This window comes from Pelodiscus sinensis, chromosome 32 (assembly GCF_052426305.1).
Source record: "Pelodiscus sinensis isolate ZL-2025 chromosome 32, ASM5242630v1, whole genome shotgun sequence".
In the NCBI taxonomy this organism is placed as follows: domain Eukaryota; kingdom Metazoa; phylum Chordata; order Testudines; family Trionychidae; genus Pelodiscus; species Pelodiscus sinensis.
In genome coordinates this window covers 12,823,918-12,851,302 of record NC_143083.1, presented here as the reverse complement: position 1 = coordinate 12,851,302, position 27,385 = coordinate 12,823,918, and the positions used below count along the sequence as shown (strand labels likewise).

At 44.2% G+C, this 27,385-nt stretch overlaps 1 protein-coding gene across 1 annotated transcript; it reads right to left on the bottom strand.

Moving 5' to 3' along the window:
- Positions 1–308: 308 nt before the first annotated feature.
- Positions 309–27,148, bottom strand: MAU2 (MAU2 sister chromatid cohesion factor). Its single transcript, XM_075902823.2, has 19 exons — positions 26,769–27,148; positions 26,275–26,292; positions 25,955–26,020; positions 24,551–24,646; positions 22,471–22,565; positions 21,500–21,527; positions 20,798–20,953; positions 19,901–20,047; positions 18,447–18,537; positions 17,645–17,748; positions 16,199–16,276; positions 15,542–15,607; positions 14,177–14,260; positions 13,150–13,199; positions 12,801–12,878; positions 12,204–12,315; positions 11,107–11,197; positions 6,248–6,375; positions 309–4,777 (listed from the first exon to the last, which is right to left on the bottom strand). The coding sequence occupies exons 1-19, from the start codon at positions 27,126–27,128 to the stop codon at positions 4,703–4,705; spliced, it is 1,923 nt and encodes a 640-aa protein (XP_075758938.1). The 5' UTR covers positions 27,129–27,148; the 3' UTR covers positions 309–4,702.
- Between the last annotated feature and the right edge of the window lie 237 nt (positions 27,149–27,385).

Genomic DNA, 27,385 nt, shown 5'->3' with positions numbered 1-27,385 from the left:
CCCCCCCCCCCCATTAGCCTAGGCATTACCCATTTAATGCCAAAAGAGTAGGCCCGGTATTTTCATTACTGTGTCCGAATACGCCCGGTTCAGGTGGGTAGTGCTCTTACGCCCTGCATGCTGCCATGTTGACGTGTTGCACCTAAGACTAGTGTTCTGATGGGGCACAGCTCTTGCGGAAGAGAGTTTTGTCCCAAAGTCAGCAACATCTTATTCAACAGCAAGGATGAGATGAGTCACCACCTCCATGTAAAGAGGCCTTAGAAGTCATGGTTACATACCACTGGAATTAGTACTTTACAAGTTACTAACATTAAAAGTCAGATTAAACTTTATTAAAAATTCTAATATAGAAAATGAGAGGAACCAAATGCGACATACTAATGCCTAAGATTATATCTCATTACATGAGTTATTGTATTTACAGTATTACAGTAGTAGTAGTCCTGGTATTCAGGGAGAACTACAAACAATACATTGTACAGACCCAATCTAACATTAACATTTCATTGCTGCAAAGAATTCAACACACTTGCTCAGACAGCAGAACAGTATAGGCAAGTGTTACATCATTGTTTTCATGGAAGGTTTTTCTGTACAAGCTGAAATACTGATTCGCCCCATCCTCCCCTCCCCTCCGCTTCACCCTTCTGGCACAAAAGTTTCCATAATTACAGCATGAATGCTACATATTATAAATGCAAAATAGGATCATTTATTGTGCAGTTTTGTCAGCACCCTGTACATTAAAGCAAAATGGTATACTAATTAGAATTTGTCATAAAAAGATTAATTATCCACTCTAGGTAAAATGAAAAATTGATTGAAATCAAAGAAGTGAAACTGAGTGCTGAATGGCATATATCTATAGTTAACATTACTCCTCAAGAGTGTAATACTATTGTACCATCATACGTTTCTGCTTGTGTGCAGGCAGGGGGATTAAAGTTCATATCTGCTTTTTTGAGAAATTGAGCTAATTTAAATGGTCTTTCCCAAGTATGCAATTTATTAGCTGAAACCTGAGGCCAGTACTGAAGGAAATGAAATGTCATAGACAAACACTGTTTCACGCTGCATTGTCTATACATATTAATGATTTTACATTATCTACATTACAATGATTAAATGCTTCTGTATAAGTTTTACTGCTCACTTAAAAATGCTAAAGAAACTGTACAGTTTTTGTAATTACATCTTTAGAAGAATTTTTTTAGAAGTTCATAAAACGACTGTGTAACATGTCATATATAGGGAATGAAGGGACACCATGTCTGAAGACTAAAAATATGCAGTGTTGATCAATTTAAAGTCAGATCAAACATTTAATCAAAAATTTCAAAGTTGTAAATTTCTAGTTTTCTGTTCATGTTGACATACAGATTACCTAAGACACTGTGCATTTTAAAATTAATAAGAAGTTAAGTTATAAGGCCCTTATTTTAATCTGTGCTACATACAAAATGTATTGAGAAGCAAATATAATTATTAAATAATTTAATACACAAGTATAGTCAAAAAGCATTGTACATTATAGCAAATGTACATTGATTTTCAGAGATACAAAGTTACTGGGTTAATTCAAATGTACAGTTGTGAAATTCTGCTCATGGGAAGAATTCAGGAGAAAGGGAAGGGAGTTTGAATTCAAACAATTATCAACAGGTAAAACAAGCATGCCTTTCTATCCAGTGAAGACTGAAAATGTACCACCACCCTATACAGAAGCAAGTGTTAACTAGTTAGGTAATAGGTGGAATTCCCATGTTTTTCTATAACTTTATAACTAGCTTCCTATCATTTCTACAGCTAGAACAAAGCAATCCATGTGCACCAAGCTTAAAAGTCACCACTGCAAACGGAAGAACTCTGAAGAGGATACTCAGCCTCTTTATAACCCTTAGGCTTAAAAACCTCTTTCAAGACCGTGGGGCACAGGAGCCCTCTGAATGCTTGAAGGCAGTATGTCACAGGAGGCAACTCTCACATGAACACACCTCGCTTGTCTACAGACGCTTCATGTGAACCATCCCTAGTCTTCAGTATACTACAAAGTTTTACAAAATGCAAACTCTTCTAAACCAAGACTCCTCCACAGGATTTTCAAGTGACCAGCACCCACAACTGGGGGCACATTTTTAAGACCAGATGAGAACCAGGAGGTTGTGATGAGGTGCTGAGCACCACTGAAAATGTGTCCCCTTTCCGTGGGTGTTTCAATGGGAGGTGGCGTCACTTCAGCACATTGAGAGATATGGTCATAGATGTAGGACAGACTAATTGCTTCATACCCCAGAGTAAAGGTTGTGGGCTTGAACACAGGTGTGGATGGCACATGAAATATGGCACCATTCTCCTGAACATTACTGGCTGAAATGCAGACAAAATGACTGCGGTCGGTCTCACGGCTTCAGATCAGGGGAGTGTGTGAAAGGGGACATAGCCCAAAAATACAGTGGGCCCGCCACACTCAGCTACCACACGCTGAAATGTGTTTCTGTCCAGTCACGGAACACAGTCTATTGTGCCAGTACCCTTCCTAGTGGCAGATACCCATATTTAACATCTTTGCTGGCAGTCCCATCTGAGGCCAGTGACAGGACAGAATCCATCCGGAGGTGTAAGCTTGCAGTGCTGCTGCCAAACATGTCTTATGGGCAGAAGAGATTTTTGTCCCCAGAGCTGTCAATGTGTGACAATGCAAATGCATAAGTATTAATGATACAATTCAAAGGAACTCAAAAGTATACAGAAAGTAGCATGTCCCATGGTCAACTGGTATAACCCTTCTTAAGTACAAGAATAGAATTCCAGTCTGGGCCAAAAATCCAGATGAGAGAGTATCTACTCTTTTAAATCAACACAATCACAAAGCTAGGAGAAGCCAGAGATGCTTATTTGCATGAAAGTACCCATAAAACCTTGCTAGCTCACAAAAGATGCTGTTATCATTGAGTTCTGGGGAAAAAACCCCTAAATTTATGCTGCATCAAGTACTGCTATATAGGCCTGAAATTGAAGTCTCTCCCCCTACCAGTTTTGGAGACAACCATCTTTCCCTTACTGTTTAACCTAACAAAGCCTAAAATTACAATGGCTTTTGTATTACCATAGCTAAGAGCAGTGGTTAAATAGCTGCAGTACAATAAGCAGAGGGAGCACAAAATGTCACAGTTACCTGGACAAAACAGGTTTTTGTCCCATTAAAAAAAAAGTCACTCAAAGGTCAAGATGCAGACTTTGATTTCTAGAAGGCAAGTAATGTGCTGTGAGGCAGATGCCAGATTGTAGAAGAGGGGAAGAACCACCCCAAAATATGTGTTTCAAACACACTCCTGCTAGGCTAAACAACTTTAAGGTCAGAATGCTGCCCCAAATGCAAGATTGGCATTTCTTAGACATTGAAATAGTTGCAGTACGCCTCTGTTTAGAAAGCTGGACGAGTATTTTCTTATGAACTATGCAGAGCTACCAAGAGAGAGAAATAATTTAACCCTGTGAGCATGACCTCCTTTACACCATTCTGCACTCAGCATATTGGAATCCCAGCTTCAAAACGTTGACACTGTTCCACAGAATTGTCAGTTCCCAAACTACTCTGCAGATCAGGTTGTGACCACATCTCTCCTATGCAGGCAACTCGACAGCATGACTCCAAAAACTGAGGTACCGAAACAGAAAAATTACTTGGCAGATGGAAAATAGTTTAGAAACGTAAGATGTTACAGATGTTGTCTCTTCTATTCGTGTCAGATTTGGGGACCGTTTACCCTAAACCACACACTTTGTTTTGCTTCCCCTCTCGCACTTGGGCAGCCTGTGTAAGGGTCAAGTAGAACACTCAAGAGACTTTTCCCTCTCAATTGCCCTGTGGGTACACAGCAAACCAAAGGCAACGGAGTTGGGTTCCAAGACTGTGTTCCATCCAGTGAATTAGCCAGCAACACACAACTGGCAAAGTAGCAGGCACATAGCCTATCCTATGTACACCTGGGAAGTGGAATGCCTCTTTCTGCTTCCTACAACACAGTAGAGCTCTACATCACTCCCAATGCAGGGCAGGGCCAGAATACTACTACCCAGCCTATAGAACTCAAGTCTAATTAGAAATAATGTAATGTTTACCTTTGTGATGGGATTCCAATACTTCTGGCACACTCAAAGCCTTGATACAGAAGAAGGAGTGCTACCTCAAGAACCAAATTTTGAAGCATGCTGTATCCTATGGCTAGTAATGATTCTATCCAATTACTCCCAGGAAGTGGAGAGCACAGAAAGCAAAAGCAGGCATGCATCATTTCAGGTAGGGTTTAAATATTTAGATTATGATCACTGTTCCAATCGCTCCATTTTCCATTATTGTCTTTTTTAAAAACAAACTTCTAACCAATTTAAGGAACAAGTGTTCCTCTGTCTAAAACTTAATTCTGGACAAGAGGAAAACAACTTAAAACCAGAGTATGTGTATACACACAAACTAGCTGTATGTTCACATAGGGTGTGTAAAAGCAGCTTAAAATGCCCTTCTCACTTTGTAAGTCTATGAAATGTGCATTACGTGATTATCAATCCATTTCCTACAAGACCTTTGCTAGAAGAGAAACTTCCTTTGTTTTCTTTGCAGAACAGTTTTTGGAAAACACTTTTTTCCTCCTCTTTTTTTGGCTACATTTTCAAGCATTGTCCTGATAGTTTCTCTCATTCACAGGAGACTGGCCAGGCTGGTGGTGGGTCCATTTTGAGCCTGGAACTGTACAGGAGGTGGTCCATCTGTCCACTGAAAGACAACATACAACATGAAAATCTTATATTCACTATATGGGGGGGGGGGGGGGGGGGGAGAAGAGAGCGAGAAATATCACCTGCAAGATCAGAAATGAATAATTGGCCATATATTATTTACCATGTTGAGATAACAAAAGCAAGGGCATCAAAAGTAGTTTGATTTTTATCAGCCAGGAGTCGTTACTAGGATACACCTTCTAGACACGTTTCAGCAAGATAGCTGCATTAGTCTATTTCAGCAGTGCACAACCCAAGGGGGTTGCGGTTGTCTTCCGGGGGGGGGGGGGGGGGGGAGAGAAGGAGGTCATAATGCCGCCTGCCATTTTGTTTTCCTGACTTCGTGCCCAACGGGGACGGGGGAAATGACAGGGGAGCAGACCGGTGCTTTAATTTAAAGGGGCCACAACAAAATGTTCCCAGCGCTTTTTTTTATTTGCTCAACAAAAATTTTCCCGGCCCTGGGGGTCGCAAATTAAAAAAGGTTGATCACCACTGTCTTACTGCATTTCATCTAGGATGGACAAGCTACTGAATGGACACATTTCCTGTTCCTTGTCATACGAATGTAAAGGTCCAATCCTGAAATCATTCACACAAGTACAGATTTGATGGTTATGCCCTCAAGTACAAGTTCAATAAAATGCTCAAGCTAAACCAAAACTACATTCAATCAAGGCCTGTTCCTCGCTCATCTTAATACATTTGGGTGCTTACATTTTACCAAGTTTGCTGAGAGAAAATTTTTATAATATATATTTTTTCCAATCCACACTATCTAGCCTATGCGATCAGAACAGAGGTTGTAAAAAGCCCAGCAATGGAGGTAGACATCAAAAAGAAGTCACTAGCACAACACTATCTCTGAAATCTGTGTCCTCTGGGATTGCAGGTTATTTATATACATACGCTCCTGGGAGCCACACTATTGCTGTGGGCATCTTTGTAAACAAGAGGTTATAACTCAAACGCTCCCACCCCTGGGAAATCTCAAAGGGACCTACTGCAGACAAAGCAATGAAAGGATTTCTTCCTATTCTCCTTTCTCCCTCCCATTACTTCCAATGTACAAGACAGTGTCACTCTCAGATCAAAGGTCTGGGTGCACTACCATAACTTAACAACATAGCCAGTACATAGTTGGTTTCTTGTTTTTGAAATCAAGAACTGTAGGATGAACCAGCCGACGGGTTACAAAAACTACTTTGCTCATGCAATAATCATGTGGCACTCAGGGAAAAGGACACTTGGGAAATAAAGACATCACCAACCTAACAACCTTTACAAAAAGTTCACTCATTAATCTGACCTGCATTTTTCTCTTTCCTATTATCAGTCCATTTTACATATTAGGAAGTAGTTTGAACTCTGGCAACTCACTAAGATGTTTGTGTGCTGGGGGAAAGGGTGGCATCGGTGTTTTGCTTTACACACACCACACTGCTGAAAGATGAAGACGACCTACCGTGATTAGATTGTGTTCTGGAAGACTGCATGCTTCAATATGGTCCTGAAGAAGCTGTTGTGAAAAGTTCTGATGCATCTGTGCAGCCTCATGAGCATCCATTGCGTTCCCACAGGCTTTGTTCAGATCTGAAAGGGAAAAAAAGTGAGCATATAATTTTTGTACTGACAAAGATTAAGCGGCAGACAGTTCAGGTATATGGTAGTTTTTATTGCTTATGAATGCCCCCTTTTTACTGGCTGGAGGGAGAGCTCACTTGTGTAGTCCCATATAAAACTTTCTTCCTTTCTCCAACTTTGATACAATTATTACAATTATTTCAAAAAGTCAAGTTTTTAAAATTGATTATTCCCCTTCCCCCACAAAAAAGTCCACCCTTTAAACAGTATCTTGGATCTTTTTGAACAACTCCTGAGAGAAATTTAAAGTGTTTCTGCACCTTAGGAATGTTTATCAAATTATTTTCAGCAAGAGAGAACCATGAAAATGGACACAAAATGGTAACACAGGATTAGTGTACACTGGAAATGCTGTAGGCGTACTGCCATAGCATGCCAGTGTACACTTTATCCATGCTAACGGAAAGGGTTCTCCCATCAGCATTGATAATCCACCAACCTGAGTGGCAGTAGCTAGGGCGAAAAAGAATGCTTCAGTTTAACTAGCACTAGCTCCATAGGGAATTAGACCATCTTAGCTATGTCCTTCAGGGAAAGAGATTTTTCACACCCCTTAGTGATTTTAGCTGGGTTGGGCTAACTTTTAGTGTAGATCAGGACAAAGGCTGGGCTTTTTAAATTACCCAGGGGAATTAGGCACCCAAATTATTTTAGCATTCAGTGGGAATTTGACACAACTCCTAAGGCTTCTGGTCTAGCGCCCAAAACAAACTGAAAAGAGGAGAAAACATTCCCCCTTTCAATCCTGGCAACACTGGGCAATACTTGTAGCAGCACATAGATTGATTTCAAGCTCACTTTTCTGTCTGAACAATGGCCCTTTATAACAAACTTATTTTTCTTATTAGTTTACAACTCATTCCAAAGCACTTTGTGATAACCACAAGGACAATAAGATGTCCTGCAAGTGCTCTTACCTCAGCTACATACAGAACTAAACTAAGAGTATGTCTACACTACCACCCTAGTTCGAACTAGGGTGGTTAATGTAGGCAACCGAAGTTGCAAATGAAGCCCGGGATTTAAATATCCCGGGCTTCATTTGCATCTTTCCGGGCGCCGCCATTTTTAAATCCCCGTTAGTGCGGACTCCGTGCCCGCGGCTACACGCGGCACTGAGTAGGTAGTTCGAATTAGGCTAATTTGAACTACCGTTACACCTCGTGGAACGAGGAGTACCGGTAGTTCGAATTAGAAAGTCTAATTCGAACTACCTACTCCGTGCCGCGTGTAGCCGCGGGCACGGAGTCCGCACTAACGGGGATTTAAAAATGGCGGCGCCCGGAAAGATGCAAATGAAGCCCGGGATATTTAAATCCCGGGCTTCATTTGCAACTTCGGTTGCCTACATTAACCACCCTAGTTCGAACTAGGGTGGTAGTGTAGACATACCCTACAACAGCCAATTACATTTGGTGCTAACTTCTACCTTTATAAGTACTACCTCCAGCATCTTGCAGTACTACACTTGCATCAGAAGGCGGATTTAAGCTTAGATACTGTATAAAATAAAAATTGGGATGTTGATTAAACTATATTTAACTAATTGACTAATCAATGGATTTTTCATCAACTAGTTAATTACAGTTAGTTAGCAGGGGAGCCGCAGTGGGGGTTAGCTTCTGGTCCCAGCTCCTCTGCCTTTTAAATGTATTAAGAGCCAGCAGATTTAATACACTGAAAAGGCCGAAGCGCTAAGGTCCCCCCTGCTGAGCTTCTGATTTTTAAATGTATTAAGAGCCAGCAGGCTCTTTATAAATTTAAGAGGCAGAGTTGCAACATCTGGGACTAGGCGTGAGTCGGTCATCAGCTGATTCCTGGCTCATGCCTGGTCCCCACTACTCCCCTGCCCCCTGTGAAGATGGTGCTGGGGCAAACTGGCTTTTAAGATAGCTTCCCCAGCACCGGCTCCCCCCGCCTCTGCTAGAAGCAGCAAAGCAGAGGGGGAAAAGCGACTAGTCGAGGAACTAGTCAACTAGTTGCTTACATCCCTCATAAAAATATTAACAAAATTTGCTTAAGGTACTTGATGCTATTATACTAGCCACATCTCACATTCCTGGCACTATTGTATTCAGCACAAAAAGGGCAGGAGAGTTTCAGTTTTGTGGAACTATCTGTTATCTTTCCCTGTTTCAAAACATATCTGCATGCATATATATATATTTTCAAACCTCTGTGGACAATATACCAATAACTCCATGAGGACCATTAAGCACAGTTCTTGCTTGAACAAAAAACATTTGCTTGTGGTCAACTTCTGACAGTGTATTTATAGATCATCTGAAGAAGTGGATTTTGCCCACAAAAGCTCATGATACTGTTTTTTATATTAGTCTCCAAAGTGCCACAGTTGTTTTTAGTGTATTTACAGCGCCATCTATTGGAAAAAGTATGACACTGCATGTCTTGATAGTTACAAGAAATGCTTTTAACCCAACAGCCTTTAACCCCATCATCATCCAACTTGTGAACTGATCTTATTTGCCCAGAAAGAACACCATCTGTTAGTCACTAAAGAGGTGTGATTCACACAGGAGACTAAGAACAGCCATTCTGAGTCAGGCACAAAGTCCATCTAGCCCAGTAGCCTGTCTTCGGACAGTGGCCAGTGCCAGGTGTCCCAGAGGGAAGAACAGAGCAGGGAATCATTAAGTGATCCCTCTGCTGACACCCATTCCCAGCCACTGACAGAGCGGCTAAGGACACCATTCCTGCCTATCCTGGCTAATAACCATCGATGGACCTAACCTCCGTGAACTTATCTAGCTCGATATGTTAAATTCATGGACTTCACGTCTTCCGGTAAGGAGTTCCACAGGTTGACTGAGTTATGGAAGAAATACTTCCTTTTGTTTGAAACCTGTTGCCCATTAATTTCATTTAGTTCTTGTGTTAAGGAAGTGCTACTTACTCCTTCCCATATCTACTTTCTCAATACAAGTAAAGACTGTATTGACCTCAATCATATCCCCAATTTAGTCATTTCTTTTCCAAGCTGAGAAGTCCCTATTTTATTGATGTCTCAAGACAGAAGTCGTTCCAAACCCCAAATCATTTTTTATGCCCTTTTCTGAACCTTTTCCAATTCCAATCATTTTTTTCATTGGGCAACACCATTTGCACACAATATTCAAGATGTGGGTTTAACATGGATTTATTTATAGGCACTACAGGCAGTCCCCGAGTTACACGGATCCGACTTACGTCAGATCCGTACCTACGAACGGGGCTTTTCTCGCCCCGGAGGATGCGGGCGGCAGGACCGCCCAGACGCGCCGCTGTCCCGCCGCCCGGGTCCTCCGGGGCTTTGCTCCGCATCTCCTTGGTCTGCTGGGGGGGCCCCGCAGACCAGGGAGACGCGGAGCAAAGCCCCAGAGGACCCGGGCGGCAGGTGCGCCCAGACGCGCCGCGGTCCTGCCGCCCGGATCCTCCACAGCTTTGCTCCGTGTCTCCGTGGTCTGCAGACCAGGGAGACGCGAAGCAAAGCCGCGGAGGACCCGGGCGGGACCGCGGTGCGTCCGGGCAGTCCCGCCGCCTGCGTCCTCCGCGGCTCTGCTCCGCGTCTCCCTGGTCTGCTGGGGGCCCCCCCCAGCATGGTCCTGCCGCTCGCGTCTCCATGGCCTGCTGGGGTGCGGGGGCGCAGCTAGTGTGCCCCGCCCCCCCCCCCCACCGCAGACCAGGCTTTTCTCGCGGACGCCTGTGGTAGAGCAGCTGGGGCGCTGCTGGTTGGTACCACAGCGCCGCTCCTCGGCGCTACTGGACCAACCCGGCAGCACCCCAGCTGCTCTGCCCCAGGCATCCCCAAGTCAGCCGCAGCTGAAACTGACCAGCGGCTGACTACAGGAAGCCCGAGGCAGAGTTTCTCTGCCCCGGGCTTCCTGGAATCAGCCGCTGGTCAGTTTCAGCAGCAGCTGACTTGGGGACACCTGGGGTGCTGCCGGATTGGTCCCCGCAGCGCTGTGGAGACCTACCCGGCGCCCCCCCGCCAAGTGCCGCGCGCCCAGGGCCGGTGCCCCCCCGCCAAGCGCCACGCGCCCGGGGCCGGTGCCCCCCCCGCCAAGTGCCACGCGCCCGGGGCCGGCGTGCCCCCCCTCGCCCTCCAAGCGCCGCACGCCCTGGGCACGAGCGGCCAATTCGCGGCGCTCCCGGGGCGGGCGCTTACCATGCGCCGGGGCCGGCGTGCCCCCCCTCGCCCTCCAAGCGCCGCACGCCCTGGGCACGAGCGGCCAATTCGCGGCGCTCCCGGGGCGGGCGCTTACCATGCGCCAGGGCCGGCTCCGGCACAGCGCATGCACCACATGCCCAGGGCCAGGCCAGCCCCGAGCTCTTGGCGGGCGGACAAAAATGGCCACGCGGGCACCATGGCGCCCGCGGGCACCGTGTTGGGGACCACTGTTCTAGAGACTGACCACTAGCTGAGTTTCTTAGAAGCAGCACCCGATTTCCACACCCTTTAAATATGAGCATGTCTAGTTAGAAAAATTAACATTTGTCTTCCAGACATATACTACTCCTGAAAAACAAATACAGAAGATGTTTATGCCATACTAGCTTCTTGGTAAGCAGAAGAACTGTCTCGCCTGTCCTGAGAAGCATGGCCTTTCCCCTCTCCCCATCTCTGAGAACTAAGCTTACGACTTGCCTTGTACACAGACATATACACTTTGACTAATTTACCTCGCAGCAGAGCTGAAGACCACAGTTGCACAGACATATCTGGGATCTTGCTAGCAAGTTGCATGGCTGGTACCACCATGTTATTACTTTCCTAGTCAAGAAAACATAATAAAGGTCACTCGTTTTGGCCATATATGTTTTTCTTTAAAATATAAAAATATTCCATACAAATGCAGAGTTTGTACAAGTAGTTACACAATGGAATGGTAACCTCCATGGTATTCACTGAGAGTATCTATCTTAACTTATCTATTCTTATACATTAGGTAAAATCGTCTGAGGGCAATTTTTAACTATGCACTAACATTTGTGGGCTATTAGAAACCATTTAATGTGAGATTATATTCCTCTATATAAATTTCAGTTCATTCCACATTACTGGATTTGCTACAGCAAACTAAATCCAAGCATTTATTTAGCATATCAGGATTTATTTAGAAAAGTCTACAAAACACCTCAAGAGACGGCAGATACATTATGTGGGAAATGACATATTGAACTGCTTTAAGACTGACACAGGCAGAGCACGTGACCTATTAAGGATTTTGTTTCAATACGTGAATCACCAATATTTACAAGTATTAAGTTGTTGCTGAAATTGAAACAACTTTGGTAACAGAATGGCTGCCATGTTCCAACTAAGTGGCGGCTGTGTTTCTGTGGTAGGCCAAGAACTATAAAGTGGTCTTGGACCTTTCTGCACAATAGGAATTACAGTACACTGACAGGGCACATCATGGAAAATATTGCATGATCAGCTTGCCACAGCATGAGGACGAAAACAAGATCTGCACTGAGAATCCTTTCCAAAACAATCCAGTTTAAGCCATTTCTCATTTACTTTGATCTTTTCAAAGTGATTTTCAACACTACGAAAATACAATCTTCTGAAACAGATTGCAAGTGTCACTGCTTTGTCCACATACCATTAAACGTGCTAATCAGAAACTGAAAAGTCAATACGCTGCCAGCTTTAGGTGAAATACTGCCGTATGTGGAGCTCTTAAGACAGAGTGTACAAAACCCACTGATTTTCTGGCAAACAGCAAGTAAAACAAGGGTTGCCAGTAGTAATACTGAAGAGTATAAAGACTTACCCTGTGATTCCCTAATACATAGAATATATGACCCAGGAGCACAAGAGAACATGCTGTTAATCGGTTCAAGTCTTCTGCATTTGACATTTTCAGTGTCTCTCGCAAAAATCGTCTATCAAAACAGAACAAAAATATTCTATAAAATACTTTATTTCCTTCTAATATGGACAAAACATGTAATAACCATAACTCAGAACAGAAAGACTAACTGTGCAAGTCAAGGGGCTAATACCAGGAGTCAGAAGACTTAGGTTCTACTCCCAAGCTCTGTCACCAGCCTTTTAGGAAAGCTTGGGCAAGCCACCTCCCCTCTCTGCCTCTGTTTTCCTAACCATAAAATAGGGATAACAACAGTCAACTCGAAAGCATGGAGATCTGTTGATGAGGAGTGCTTGAAATCCTACTACTAACAATATCGAAGCTGCAGATAGAAGAAATCTCAAGAGGACTTTCTATAAACTGTCTATCCTAGTTAGTCAAACAGCAATATTAAATCAGCCTGGCTATATTCAAGGGGAGAAGAATTCTGGTAGGGTAGGAAGAGGTCTCAATTTCCCCCTTTCGCTCACCCCTTCCAAATACTGACTTTGCACTCACTTTGCTTCATTGTATCTTCCTTGGAAGAAAGAGAAGAGTCCTCGGATGTAGAACGCAGCTGCTCGGAGACAGTGAGAACTGGGGACAAAGTAATAAATTTAAGTCCTGGAGTTATGCATATAATTATTGTAAAATATAGGATTACATTCCTGGAATGTATTTTCCAAGATTTCATTATGAAATCAATGTCATTTAAGGCACAGTAAGCATCCCTTTCCTTAACATCAAAAGCTGATCATTTGCTTTTCACACTATGCATAATCTCCTCTCCCGCACCCCATAAATCATTTTACAAGTCAAAAGCCATAAACAGACCTTTGCAAAAAAAGTATGTATCCAGAATCCTTACCTAACAGGAAAGTTGTGGTCTGGATTTATCCTTTCCAATAAACTGTAAAGCTACAGACAAGAAGCAAAAATGGAAGTGTCTCTAGTAAGTACTAGCTTACGATACGGGATACAAATGTTTTAATGTATCACAAAGCAAAATGCTGCAAGTTACACAAAAACCATAGCACACATCTGTTGTTACTGGACAGAACACAAAACATTCCAACAATGAAAGGGCACTAGCAGCTCAATTTTGGCCCTTAAAACCAGGTTTATAACAGAACAATTTAAGACTTCCTAAGTGTCAGAATGAAACTTCAAATTCCACTGGAAAGACTTTTAGTGGGAACCTATCTGACCAGAGTGTTTGCATTCCAAAAGCTGAGTCATTTTGCTAATCAATGAGAACCACAATCTGACATTAGTTTTGATTCCTCCAAGCTTCCCTTTTGAACATGTTTCACGCTTTTGCTTGGTGAAACCGACAATCTGTCCACAAGAGACTTTGCACAACTTGAAAAGTAGCTAAAGAAACCACTATTCAGTGCTACATAGAGAGAATACACAAATGCTGCTGTACAAATGACACACTTGAAATTTGGAGTAAATTGCTTGGGAAGAGGGTGCTCTATGGTGAATAACTAATACCTGCAATTGTCCAGTTCCAAACACCTGATAATCATTTAATACTAAACTCCACAGACTACAGATATCATCCTTACAGAAAGAAACTGAAAGACAACTGGAGTAGCTCAAGATCACAGAAAGAGTCAGTGAAGGGCCTGAGATCAGAACTCAAGTTTTTGACGCCCACTGCTGTGTTCAGACATTTGAGCCACACCTCCTTGAAGGATTCAAAATGCTCTTTTAATGGTCTGCACTGGGCCAATATTATTAATAAATGACATGTATTGATCAGATGGGTAGTTACCCAACAAAGCACTCCTTGTGGCAAAGCATTCCAAGAACAAATTAAAGTGCTAACCTCACTTTTTTCCCCCTTGCAAATGTGCGCCTTGGAAAGCCAAGGATCAGAAGTCACATACCTCTTGATGCCTGTTGCCTTCCCTGATGTACACGCTGGCCAGGTTTGTCACAATAAATGCCCACAATTCCTGATGTGTGGTAAGCTAAAAGAGTAGAATAGAAAACCAGAGGTGGCTCGAGCAGTGGCAGTTTTCCAAGCAGTAGGTTCACAACTTTCACGAGAAAGAAGCCCAACCTAAAGCTATCTAGACATTCAAAAATGCTTTCATACACAGAACTCGTTTCTGAGAAGCTGTTAAATCCAACAGCGCTCTGTAAAAGTCTCTAAAGCAACATATATGGCTGTCAGAATTTAATATAAAGCATTCCTGTGGTGAAGCTTTGTTTTGCTTCATTATTCCAAGCTTAATAATGTGCTGTTTCATCTTAGTTACTCTCATCTCTTCCTAATAAAGTGCTCTAAATTTGTGAAGACAGAATTGCTAAGCCAGACCTTTGAGCACAGTGTCCTTTGATACTGCCCCAACTAGTATATGTGAACCCACTCTAGTAAAGAGGCTGTTGTGAGCACCTACAATTATATTAAAGCACTGAGGCTCTGCACCCCTCCATCCCCCAAATTTGAATCCTCCTCTTCTCAACTAGAGATGTTAGATAGCAGGTAACAGAATAGTCGACTAGCTGCATGAATTCCTAGTGGTCAGTTGACTATTCTATAATCACTAGGGGTGGGACTGGCAGCGCTCTCCGGCCCCACTCTCAGGGAGCTCCCTGACACCCCACGCTGCTGCCTTTGTATCAGAGGAAGCATCGCAGGGTGCCAGATGGGAGCCTATCTGTGACGGGAGCCAGTTTAAAAGAAACCCAGCTCCCTTTGTGGATCAGCTGCCTGCTGCACCGTGCTACTGCTTCTGATATAGAAGCAGCAGCACAGGGTGGCAGCAGCCTCTGTCCATGGAGTGGAGGGAGGGGGTGTCCTGTCCATGAGGGAACAGGGGAAGCTGTTGCAAAGCAGCCTCTTGTCTGTGGGGAACTCAGACCCCCCCAGGGACCAACCTCTGTCCACGGTAAGCCGGCTCCCCTCCACCTTGCTGCCTCTGATACAGAGGCAGCGGGTGGGGGAGGGGAAATGCAAATATTTGACTAGATTAACCGATAAGCCTAGGCTTATCGGTTAATCATCTAATTGACGACGGATGGACATCCCTACTCTCAACAGGAACATTGGAATGATCCATTCAGATATTTCATGGGATATTCCACAAAGGCAGCTTTGCCTTACCTAAGGAGATATAAAGCAATGCCCTTGGCTGCTTCATAAAAGGTTACTAAAGGACAGATAGTAGAAGTTGAAAGTAAGTCTATTCTGTACTACATCTAAATTTAACAGAGCTACAGCAAGAAGATTTAGCCTTAAATCTTACCCTCAATGCTGTAGTAAACTGTGCTTCTGCATTGTCCATGCAATTAACAGAAATGCAGTAAAGCCCCTGTAAAAGAAAGTATGTTGTAAATAAGCATTCTAGTAACTGTATTGAAATAAGTAAAGGAGATAGCTGTAAGTTTGATCCCCTAAATCCTGGCATTAAGAGGCATTAACAGGAAAATAATTTAATACGTGTTATGCCCAACATCAAAAAGCCTCGGTTTTGTTTGATTCACTGGAGTAATTCCTATACTAGTAATTTCTCACCACATTATTGTAAAGGTCATTTCTTCTTAAAATCTGTTTCATGTAACATTAAAAATACAAATTCTAGATACAGTGAATTCTCTGGTGTTTATTCTGTTACCAAAACGCATATATTATACCTTGTGGATGTTCACTTGCAAAGCTCCCATAATTAAAATGTACCATATTTAAAGGTGGAGAATTTTAAACATTTAACAATTCTACAGCTGTTACAACATGCTTAGATTGATGAAATTTACAACAGTTTTAATAATTGTATATATGTTGGTGAAAGTGTAAAAGCTCGCTGAGGTGTATGTTACACGCAGTTATCTGTAATTATTCAAGTGGAACTCTAGGTATGGTGCCACGTACAGGCAAAAATTCAACAGTAATAGTGTGTACTCACTAGGAGAGTATGTAGTTGTGCAGCATGATTAGAAAACAGTCTGGGAGACTGTTGGCAGAGTTGACAGACTTGTGAGATCTGTTAGGAAAAAAGATTAAAATACTCATTTATTTATTATGTCTAGGCTGACCCTGTCCCCACATCCCAACAGCCTGAACTGTAACAGCTAGTTTATTATTGCACTTTGCTCAAAACTAAATTAAGCTACACCTTTAAAGCAGAGCCTCCAGACACACTGCAAACTAAACTGTACGTAGAACAGTGTGTGTACACTCTTCTCCATACTGGGATGTGTGCACCAGTTAGCTTTCAGAATTATTTACATTATTGTAGCTTCTATCATGTGCTAGGCACTATCCACTTCACGAAGAGCTCACAATCCAAGACAACATGAAACAGACAAGAGATTGAAAAGAGGAACAACATTTTCAAAGAGTTTTTAAAAAAGAAAAACCATGAACAATCACCAAATGCTCCTTTATTTAGGCTCTATTGCTTGGCTAATATATTCTAAGCACTGTGGTAGGGAGTGTTAAGATTTGAAAAGTCAGTGGACCAATTCAGAAAGCAAGTTCCATAAACAGGGAATGGTATGGAAGAAAATGCACACATTTGGGGGAGGACTAGACACAAGGGAAGCAGAGACCGGCACTAGCATCAGTGAGGAGGAAGGAAGAGATAACATAAGTGGGTTTTGCCCATGAGAGCTCTGATACTATATACTTCTGTTAGCCCCTAAGGCGCCACAGGACTACTTGTTTTTAATGGTAAGTAGGGAGAGGGCGAGTTGTGAGGGGCTGAGAAAACCAGGCAATATGCTTGACTTGATCCATATAGAGAATGAGGAACCAATGGATGGATTCAAAAGGGGGGTGACATGGTCAGAGGAACAAATAAGGAAAATTAATCTTCAGCTGCATTTTTTATGACTCTCAGGATGAAGAGGAGAGCCTGGATGACAGTTTTAGCTGTATGGATAGAAAGAAACAGTTCGATCTTACATATGCAACGGCTGAAGTGTCACGTATGGAAATTAGCAGAAGAGTTGAAGACAACTCTAGTCATGGGTCTAAGTGAAGGAAGTATGACAGCATAGTTAAGAGTGGCAGAAAAGAAAACAAGGAACAATGGAACTCCGTTCTGGCCGGATACATTAACAAGTTACATGATTTTAAAACCCCATGAGTAAAATCTCTGAAGTGCTCTCAAATGAGGCAGGAAAAGTAGTTTAATTTCAAGGCTTAAGAACCTTGCCGGTGTCTTAAGGATTCTCAGATACTGCTATACATGTTAGTAGTTACATTGAGACTACTGGGATTCCAGCAAGAGTTTGAACATGTTATTAGGAAATTAAATTTCCATATTTTTAAACTAACATTTATTGCAAGGATTCATGAATATTCAAAGGATTAAGCAAGCATGGAAGTGATCAAAAGACAATTTTACCTCCTGCAGTGCTGTCGCTTTGTGGCCTGTTACAAGCCGACACATGATAATATGTTCCAACAAAATAACTTGGAAAGATGACAAAATAGGACTGCAGTCCAACACTAAAGAGAGAAGCAAGGGTAGTTCAGGAAATAAAGTTATATAGCACTGTAATATCCTACCCCACAGTCTAGGTCCTAGGTAACTACTACAAAAGTTGGCTTCCCTCATGCCAATGGTTCAACAGAACTTCAGCACAAAGGGCTCTGAGCAGAAGTCTATATGAACTATGCAGCACTGGAGATGCCAGCTTGCTTCCCACTACTGTTTCAGTTGCCACTTGGGGAAGTGAGCTTATTATTAAAATGAGACTTGTCCTTGGAGCAGGGAAGAATGGCGGTCCAAGTTTCACTTAGCTGAACCCTGGGGAATGTGACTTTGTTTCCAATTCATGAATAGTCCAGAGATTTGAATTGCCAAGATTCTACAAAGCAGTTTAAGAATTGCAAGGAACAGATACAATTAATCTTTTTGTATTCCTATAACTTGGTAGGCTAACCAGTAAATATGCATAGGGAAGAATTCCCATTCTGGACTCAGATTTAAAAAAAAAAAAAGTTTCAGACCAGAGCAAAATTCTTACAACTAAGCACTAAATCCTCAGACACAGGCTTATAGGAGTAACCCTCAACAGATCGATATAATTACCAACACATGTTCTAACAAGCAGATTGCATTTTTTTGTATTTCTATGTCAGCATCAGATGACATAGAACCTTCAACTCAGCAATAGTTTTAAACCCTCTCCCCCCATACTCACTTTTTAGCTTTTCTAGCTGCATGAGTGCTTTGTCTGTGTACTTCTGTGCCTTCTCCAGATACCCTGCTTGCATGGAATGCATCACTGTCACCTGCCACAGAACATAAGACAGGAAAAAATAGGGTCTGAAAGTCTAGAGCCATACCCACCAGAAACCAGATTTGAGAGCACTAAATTCATGTTTACTTGTGACTCTGGACGCAAAAGGCTATTACATTAAAAAACAAACACACACACACACACACACACACACACACACACACATTAAAAAACAAACACACACACACACACACACACACACACACACACACACTACAACAGGATGGAGGATAGCAAGCTCTCCTAGCCAACTCTTTCAAGACCATGTATGCAATCTGTTGGGTGTTGTAAGCCACATAAGTCACTATATCTGACCGAAGTAAGTTTGAACTTGGGAGATAAACTGCATTTTTTTGATCCCTGTGGAGAGCAAGGGTCAAGGTTTAGAAAAGAAGAGCTTCTACATGTAGGAGGGCAGAAGTAATGTGCATTCACTCCATACCTTATAATTTCATTCATAACTTTATATATATGAAAGTTTGTGTGTCTCTGACCATGAGTCCATTTGTTCAAGAACGCCTCCTAAACAGTAGGAGCTGACACCAAATTTGGTATGCAACTTCCTCTTATCCTAACTTAAAATAAGGTCAGGGTTTGGTTGTGTCAGGACAACAGGATACGCCTGGAATCTGATTTCCGTAACATGGAAAGTCAAGGGGCTGAGAACAGGAACGGCTATGCTCTGCAATGACCACTGGGGGGCAGTGTGCACAGGGGACATTATACAGCAGAGTAATCAAAGGGACCAGAAAGGGAGTGGCCAAAGCTCTACATATTGCCAGCCACTGGACAAGGGTAAATGGCCTTGTTGCCCTCAAACTCCTCTCCCCACCGGCCCATGGTCCCTATGCCAGATGAGGGAGCGATCCTGCCACCCCCTTCCGGGAGCACTATAGGGGCTGACCAGCATAGCCCCACTCCCCTCAAGGAGCTGTCAGGAGCACCCCCTCCCAAGTGCCTGCTCTGGCAAGGCTGGGGGCCATCCTCACCACCTCAGGTAGCCCCAGTCAGCCCTCCCAGGCCTCTTCCCTGAGCCTGTTTGCCTTGAGCCCCCACACCCTTCCTGCACCCCTCCTCTGAGCCCACCCACCTAATCCCCCACCCTACTTGCACCCCCCATTACCTGCATTGAGCTGCCCTGACTCCCACACACACACACCCCAGCCTCCTACTCTCAAGCATTAGAGCAACATTAGTTGAGTCCTCTAGTGATAAATACCACAACCATTTAAAGAATTAAAGTGCCTGAACCCTGTATCATGCTCTGGATAGGAGGTCCAGCCACACATGAAATGAGCATACTTATCCTGCATCTCAACAGCGAACAGCTGCGTAAGCGAAACCAAACTTCTTACCAGGTAGACTAGCACACACATATGCTCCTTCGGCAGCCAGTGAAAGAGATCTGCTGGGTTGCTGGGTAGAATCTCATCGTCATGAAGAGTCGAGATGGTCTGAATGCACTGCTGGAGCTGCTTCAGACATGGCTTCACACTTTTTACCTGGAAATATTGATTCACATCAGATACAGACCATGCCACCTGGGACAACAGCTGAGTATTCATATAGTTCAGTAGACATGCCAGACGGATAACAGTCCTTGCCTTTAAGAGTTCAGTCTACTGTAAGGCATAAGCTGATACATCCCTAGTGAAATTATTGTAAGCGAGTACTCTACTACTGGATAAGCCTAGACTTATTGGGTAGTGGAATCAACTACTAGCATTCCCCCACTGCTGCCTCTGTATCAGAGACAGCAAGGAGGGAGAGAGCAGGAACCAGTGCTGGTGGAGCCGGCTTAAAAGCCAGTTCCCGCCAGCACCGACGCCGCCTGCCTTAACCCTTACTATGTAGAGTGGGGGTGTGGCCCAGGCTGGCCACAGGCAGAGGCTGCTCCAGCAGCAACCCTTATCTGCAGGGAGGCTGGGGCATGCTGCTGCTGGCCAGTCAGTCTCAGCTTAGTCTTGGCTCACGATGGGGCAGGCTACCTAGCTCAGCTGCCCAGCTCCTACGGACTTTTAAATTGCAGAGCCACAGCGGGATTTGATCCTGGACCTAGTACGAGCCAGGACCGAGCCAGGCTGCCTTCCCCTATCAACTAATCGAGCAGTCAATAAAAATTCTATTGACTACTTGATTAGTAAATTAACCTCATTTTAACATCCTTAAATTTCACAACACATTACAACCTTTTGGACAGGAATCCTTCCTGGATTCCCAAAGATACTTCTGCAAAATTACCATTCACGTACCTGCCCAGCATCCAGGTAATGAGTCACCTGCAGCACCAAGAAGAACACACGCAATGATTCCTTCTGGATAGGGTTCCCTTGCCAGTTTTCAACTATCTGTCCACACAGAGTAAGGAGTGGGTGCACTTCCTGCAGTTTCCGTTCCATTAGAAGAAGCTAAAAGAAAAGTATTACATGTATAAACAGTGCAAAACAAACAGCTTAAATGCTCAATAAAGCAGAGTCAAAATTGTCGAGTGTTCTTCCTTTTTCAATATCGGGTCTCCTTTATTTACATCCCTAACTGTGGACGTAAGATGTTAACTTTAAAGGCCCCATTTAAAAAAAAAAACACTACCCTGGTCATTATGTTACTTTCTTCTTGCATCATAAAAGAGCTTCTTCACTGATTATAATCAGCTTCCCTAATCTGAGATATGCCAATAACTAAAGGTGCTTGATTATTTCATTAAACTGCTTGTGTGCTGCAATTAACAGGCAAGACACTGAACTATACAAGACTCCTGCACGCCAAAGAGCAGATTTCAGGAGCATGTCAAACATCAGTTTGCTTTCAGAAACGCTTAGCACAAGGCAGGCATAAGACAAACATTCAAAGCAGACAATTTCAAGACCAATAGCCTTATTTTGCCTCGGATAGGAACTGAAGTAATAGTACTGTAGACACTTGTTATTTGTTACACTTAAATGTATCCAACTTACCATCCCTTTACTTAGCAGAAACAGTGCCCTGAAATAAAACAAAACCGTGTCACAGCTCTAAGAAGGTACAACACTGAAAAAGATACACTCGAGAGAGAAAACTCAGTCAGAGACTACTGCAAATCTTTTCAGCATGGACTACACCAGGCCAGAGGGAACAAGCTATTGGGTTGTCCATCACACTTTTATTGCTTAGACTGCCTGGGACCCTGGCTCAAAAATATAGTAGATCCAACTTAGCCCTTCACATTTTTATGGTAAAACAAGTCTACACAGTCTAACACCTACTGGTCTTTCAAATGAGATCTTATGAAAAGAGGTCCTGCCTGCTCCACAAAGTCATCATCCCATGGTCCTATTTATCAAAACACAGTTGTCCTTGGTCAAACTTTGCTTTCCTAATTACTATGCAGCATCTATGCCCTTCACTCCAGTGACTTTAGAGTACCTTTGATGTAAAAAACAATGTAAGAAATTATAAGACAATGGTTGGGTTGACACTTGGTGTCTGACTATAAACCAGACCCCAGAAAACACCTGTTGTCCTCCATCTCCAGGTCTCCACTCAAAACATTCGTAAGGGTATTGCCACAGCTAGAAAAGACAGGATTAAACTTGGAAAAGGGAGTCCAAATCACAGCACCAGCAAATTAAAGAGTCTATACCTAGGCCTTGGCATTTATAGGGGAGCCACAGGCTAAAGCCTGGGAAGAGCTGAGTAGATGAGAAGGGCAGACAAAGTTATGTCGAAGAATAAGGATTTCCAGAGCACTGGTGTATACTGCAGGCGTTTAATTTCTGCTAAAAGCAGCCTTGGATAGGCAAGAGCAAGTGATTCATATTTAAGAGAATCCATGAGAAGTGCTGGTTTGACTATGATGAATTTACAGAAGCTCATTTGCAACCAGCATCTCTATGCAAGTTAGACTCAACTAAAATATTTCCAGGAGAGGTAGGTGAAGGAAACATACCTGGTATATTCTGATCCTACTACCCGAGCATATTCTGCTCCAACTCCTAGAAGGTCACATGCAGATACCAAATCTTTTTCAAGTGTATGTAGTTGCTGAAGAAAAAAAGTTTTCAAGCCAGTATTTTTAATGACAAACTTGCAGTTACTGGTTTTTTGCTCTAGATACTCGTTACAATAATGGAATAGTTTTGCTATGAAATTAAAGCTTGATATGACTACAGCCAGTCCCCGACTTACGAACTCATCGACTTACAACCATCCGCACTGACGACCAACCTCCCATTAACCCCATTATAGCCGGTCCTCGACTTACGAATGCACCATCCACACTTGCGAACAGCGCAGCTGTATGTAAAAGCATGTATTTCCGACTTATGAACAAATCGAGTTACGACCAGGTGTTTGGAAAGTAACCCATTCGTAAGTCGGGGACCGGCTGTACTTAATAGAAGTTCTTTAAAATGTCACCTGAACACAACAGAAATTTTCAGGCAACATTTTCTATTGCCCTTCTGGAGGAAAACAAACAAACAAACAAAACACTTCAACATTTCAAAGAAAATCCAATTCAAACTTTTTTTCCCCATTAACACACTTATTCAAGTTAAAATAAAGCAGAGGTGATCTATTCTACATAGAGCCTATTCGAAACCTAACGCACAGTCAAAATAGCAATGGTTCCTTTGGCAGGGAAGGTACTACCCTGAAGTTCGTAAGTACCACAGAGATTCAAAGCTCCAGGCTATCGAAGACAAATGGCGTAGGATTTTTTTGTGACGCATCTTCATTTTCTGAAACTGGAATTGCCCCAATCTCCAGCCAGAAAGCGAATGCAACTCATTGGAATATGCAGCCAAATAAAGAATTCAGGCCTCTATCAGGAAGCAGGAAAGAAACATGCCACAATACCCACAACATAAATGGGTTTGTAGAAAAATCCTTCACAGCAGCAGAATGTACCTGGAGGTTAAGATTCTTGTAAGTACACACAGACATGCGGTATACTAGTAGGGAAACACTTGTCCCTTAACTGACAGAAATGAATGGCTCTCAAAATGAGTCATTTTCAAGGAAGTAATTTGTTGCTATTTGCTTCTGCCCATATGGAATGGGGGAAGAGGAGTACAGGAAAATGTTAACAGGCTTCAAGAGAATAGTTTGGCAAGCTCCCTTTGAAAGGAAGTGCCTCTATTTTCCTCAGCTCTTATCAGTCTTCACTGTATTCCACATATCTAACAGGCTGATGAGAAAAGGCACATCTTGGACAAGACACTGCTGAAAATGCTCTCTTGACTGTACAGATCCAGCCAAGTATGCCCTGCCTCTCTATTTTGTTATCCTATAAACTCTGCACAAGATGATATACTTCTAATCCAAACAGGGTAGGATACCCTATGGATAGGTTAATTAGTGTCCTCTGGACACATGGACAATAAAAGGACAAGATGTCAAGCACACCACCTAATTCCAAGATTGCTCGAAGCCTATGCCTAAAAACCAGCACTGCGCTAAACATGCAACTGAAACCATGCCCAAGAGTATTTATGGAACAAGGAGGATAAAACTTCTGATACTGATCTGAGCCCTTCACAGTAATTCCACTTTCCAATCCAGTTCTGCTTTGGATGTTAGGGGAAGTGCAGAACAGTGGAACCTGCACTTCTATCACACCATTCCCAGGGTTTTCAGTACCGCCAGACTTTATGAAGAGATTTTGAAGAGAATTCTTCCAACTTTTCCCAGAATTCAGAGCCCCTGCTAGAGTCTTGAGAATCAACCCTCCTCCCCACACTTTCTTCTTTGTCAGCCACATCACCACCCATACCAGAAAGGAGGCCTGGAAGAGACTCCATTTGAAGTATGTAACAATAGTACACCCTAAAACACTCTCTCCAAATCAGTCTACACACTAGTCCCAGCTAGTGGATCAAGAGATAGGCACTCAAAACGGGCTCATTCTGCAGTAGTACAGAAGAATTCTCTACTTCACAAAAATCTAAAAATGTACAGCTGCATCATACTTTCTTCCTGCCCACCATCGTTTTGTGCGGATTTATAAGAGACTTTTGAACACTTACTGCAAGCTGAAAAAGGAGTCTACAGTGCCAGTATGGAGTTTGCTGTGAAATCTGGATGGCTTTCCGCAACAAAGGCTTTGCTGCATCAACTGAATTCTGGAATAAAAATACGTACCTTAAAGTCATCAGTAAAACCCACCCATATAACAAAATGTCAGTGCTAAAAGCAGTGAGATTTAATGAAAGAGTTTAGTACCTATTTAAAAATCTATGAACAGATAAAAAAGCCTAAAAGAATAAAAATTTACTAAACTGAAAAACAAAAATCTGACAAGGCTGCAAATTTGATCACTCATAACATACTGAACAATATTAGTAAATTAATTCATCTGTACATTCACTTAATCGTAGAATCACAGAACACTAGCACTGGAAGGGACCTCGAGAGGTCATTGAGTCCAGTCCGCCGCACTCATGGCAGGACCAACCACTGTCTAGACCATCCCTGATAAATGTCTATCTAACCTGCTCTTAATTATCTCCACAGATGGAGATTCCACAACCTCCCTAAGCAATTTGTTCCAGTGTTTAACCGTCCTGAATTAGGAAGTTTTTCCTAATGTCCAACCTAAACCTCCCTTGCCGTAGTTTAAGCCCATTGCTTAATCCTTCATATTAGGGATGTAAAATCCCATTTAATTAGTTAACCAGTTAAATATTAAGTTTAACTGGTTAACTGATTAAAAGATGTCAGTTTGGGGGGCTGCTCCAGCCCACTGTTTTGGAGCAGGCCCCCTCCACTCCCCAAGGCCAGGCTGGAGCAGCCCCCCATGCTGCGGACAGGATCTACTCCAGCCCGACTGCTTCCCAGACCACGTCGGCTGGGCGTCAGCAGCCTCGCACGTGGTCAGAAGGAGTAGCGGGGGAAGCCTGCCGGCCCCCAGCCCAGGTTTGGGGATGGGAGCCCAGAGCCAGCAGCCTCGCGGGGCTGGAGCAACTCTCCACCCAGAGCAGGCTGCTCCCAGATAATAGTTCACCATTACCCAGAAAGCAACACCCATCAAGTGCGATGCTTGCCAAGTAACTGTTCACATCCCTACTTCATATGTACACAAAAAATGCATATTCGAGAATGGAAATGGGCATGCAGGCCCCTTTAAACATTCAAGGCACATCACAAAAGTATCTCAGGCTAACTTTCTTGGGGTTGCCTATCTTTTTCTCGAGACTGATGGAATAAACAATACTCACTTTATTACAGAACTTATTAACTGTAACAGCATTTGCAACAAGAATAATGTGATACATTGAAACATCTTGGAACATGCACATTCCTTGTCTATAAAATTAAGCTTCCCTGAGCCATAGATCACCCATAACCAGAAATATGTTGTTATTGATGCACGGACATATTGACATAGGAGTCAAAAACCCTTACCCCTTCCGCAGCCTCAATGCACTTACCTCTTGACAGTACAGTTCAGACAGAAGGCTTGCGGCTTCAAATTTAACATCTTCAAACTGCGGAATCTAGCAGCATCAGCGTTAAGTAAACAATAAAACGTATTGCAATACACAGCGCTCCACCAATCAAAGCTTAATACGCCACGAGGCGGCTTCAAGATTTGAGAAAGAAGCCTACCGCTAGGAATCCGCTCCCACTACCTACAACATGGCGAAGCCGTCTCACTTGGGCCCGTTTCATTTGGAGACAGAGTTCCTATTACACCCAAACCACGGAGAGGCGTTTTCAAGCTGCTGACGTTCGATGTTCAGAAGGATACTTGTTGTGAGATCAACCACTGCAAGAGAAGGCGACAATCAGTGCACATGTCAGAGACTGCCCCCCCGGGTCACCTGTTGGCTACAATTTTGGGTGACAGCAGGGTCTCCTCCACCCCTTCAGGGCATGAAATGTTTCAACCCCCCCCCTCCCCCCGCGAGAAATCCCTCATGGCAGACAGCAGGGTCTCCTCCACCCCTTCAGGGCATGAAATGTTTCAACCCCCCCCCCCCCCCCCCCGCGAGAAATCCCTCATGGCAGACAGCAGGGTCTCCTCCTCCCCTTCAGGGCATGAAATGTCTCACCCCCCCCCCCCGCGAAAAATCCCTCACGGTAGACAGCAGCCTGCCACCCCAGGGCACCCATTCCCGAGCTGGCGGGGGCAGCCTGACCCTCAGAGAGGGGGCTGAGCACCAGCGCCCGGGGAGCTGCGCTGAGCGGCGGGGGCGCCTCAGGCACTAGCGGGGTCGCTCTCTCCCCCCCCCCCCCGCTCACCGCCTTCTCGAGGTGCCCGCGGGCCTGGTCGCCGTTGCGGGTGTGGTGGTAGAGCACGGAGCCCAGCTGCAGGTGGGTGCGCGCCTCCATGCGGGCCGGCGGCTTGCGGGGCAGCACGGCCTGCAGGCAGTGCACGCACAGGCGCACCTTGGGCGGGCTGGACGTGCGGAAGTGCTCGGCCAGGCCCAGCAGCGCCAGGTACCACGACTCGCCCCCCCCCGCGCCGCCCCCCGCGCCGCCCGGCTCGCCCGAGCCCGCCGCGCCCCCCGCCGCCTGCTGCGGGGGCGGCGGGGGCGGGGGCGGCTGCTGAGGGGCGGCCCCGGCCGCCGAGCCCGAACCCGCCCCAGTCACCGCCGCCATCTTAGGGCGGCCGCCACAACACGGGGGGCAGGGGCGGCTGCCCGCGCAAGGGCGCCTGGGACGTGGAGTCGCCCGGCGCGCATGGGTCTCGCGAGAACTCCGGGGCAAATCCCGCCCGCGTGTGTGCGGAGGAAAGGAGCACAGCGCTCAGTGGCGAGGAGTGGTCAGTCCCCCCCCCCATCCCCGCCCACAGCCTCATGGGAAATGTTGTTCTTCGCTCCTCTTCCGCTTCCCCCTGCCCGGTTGAAGGCCGGAGG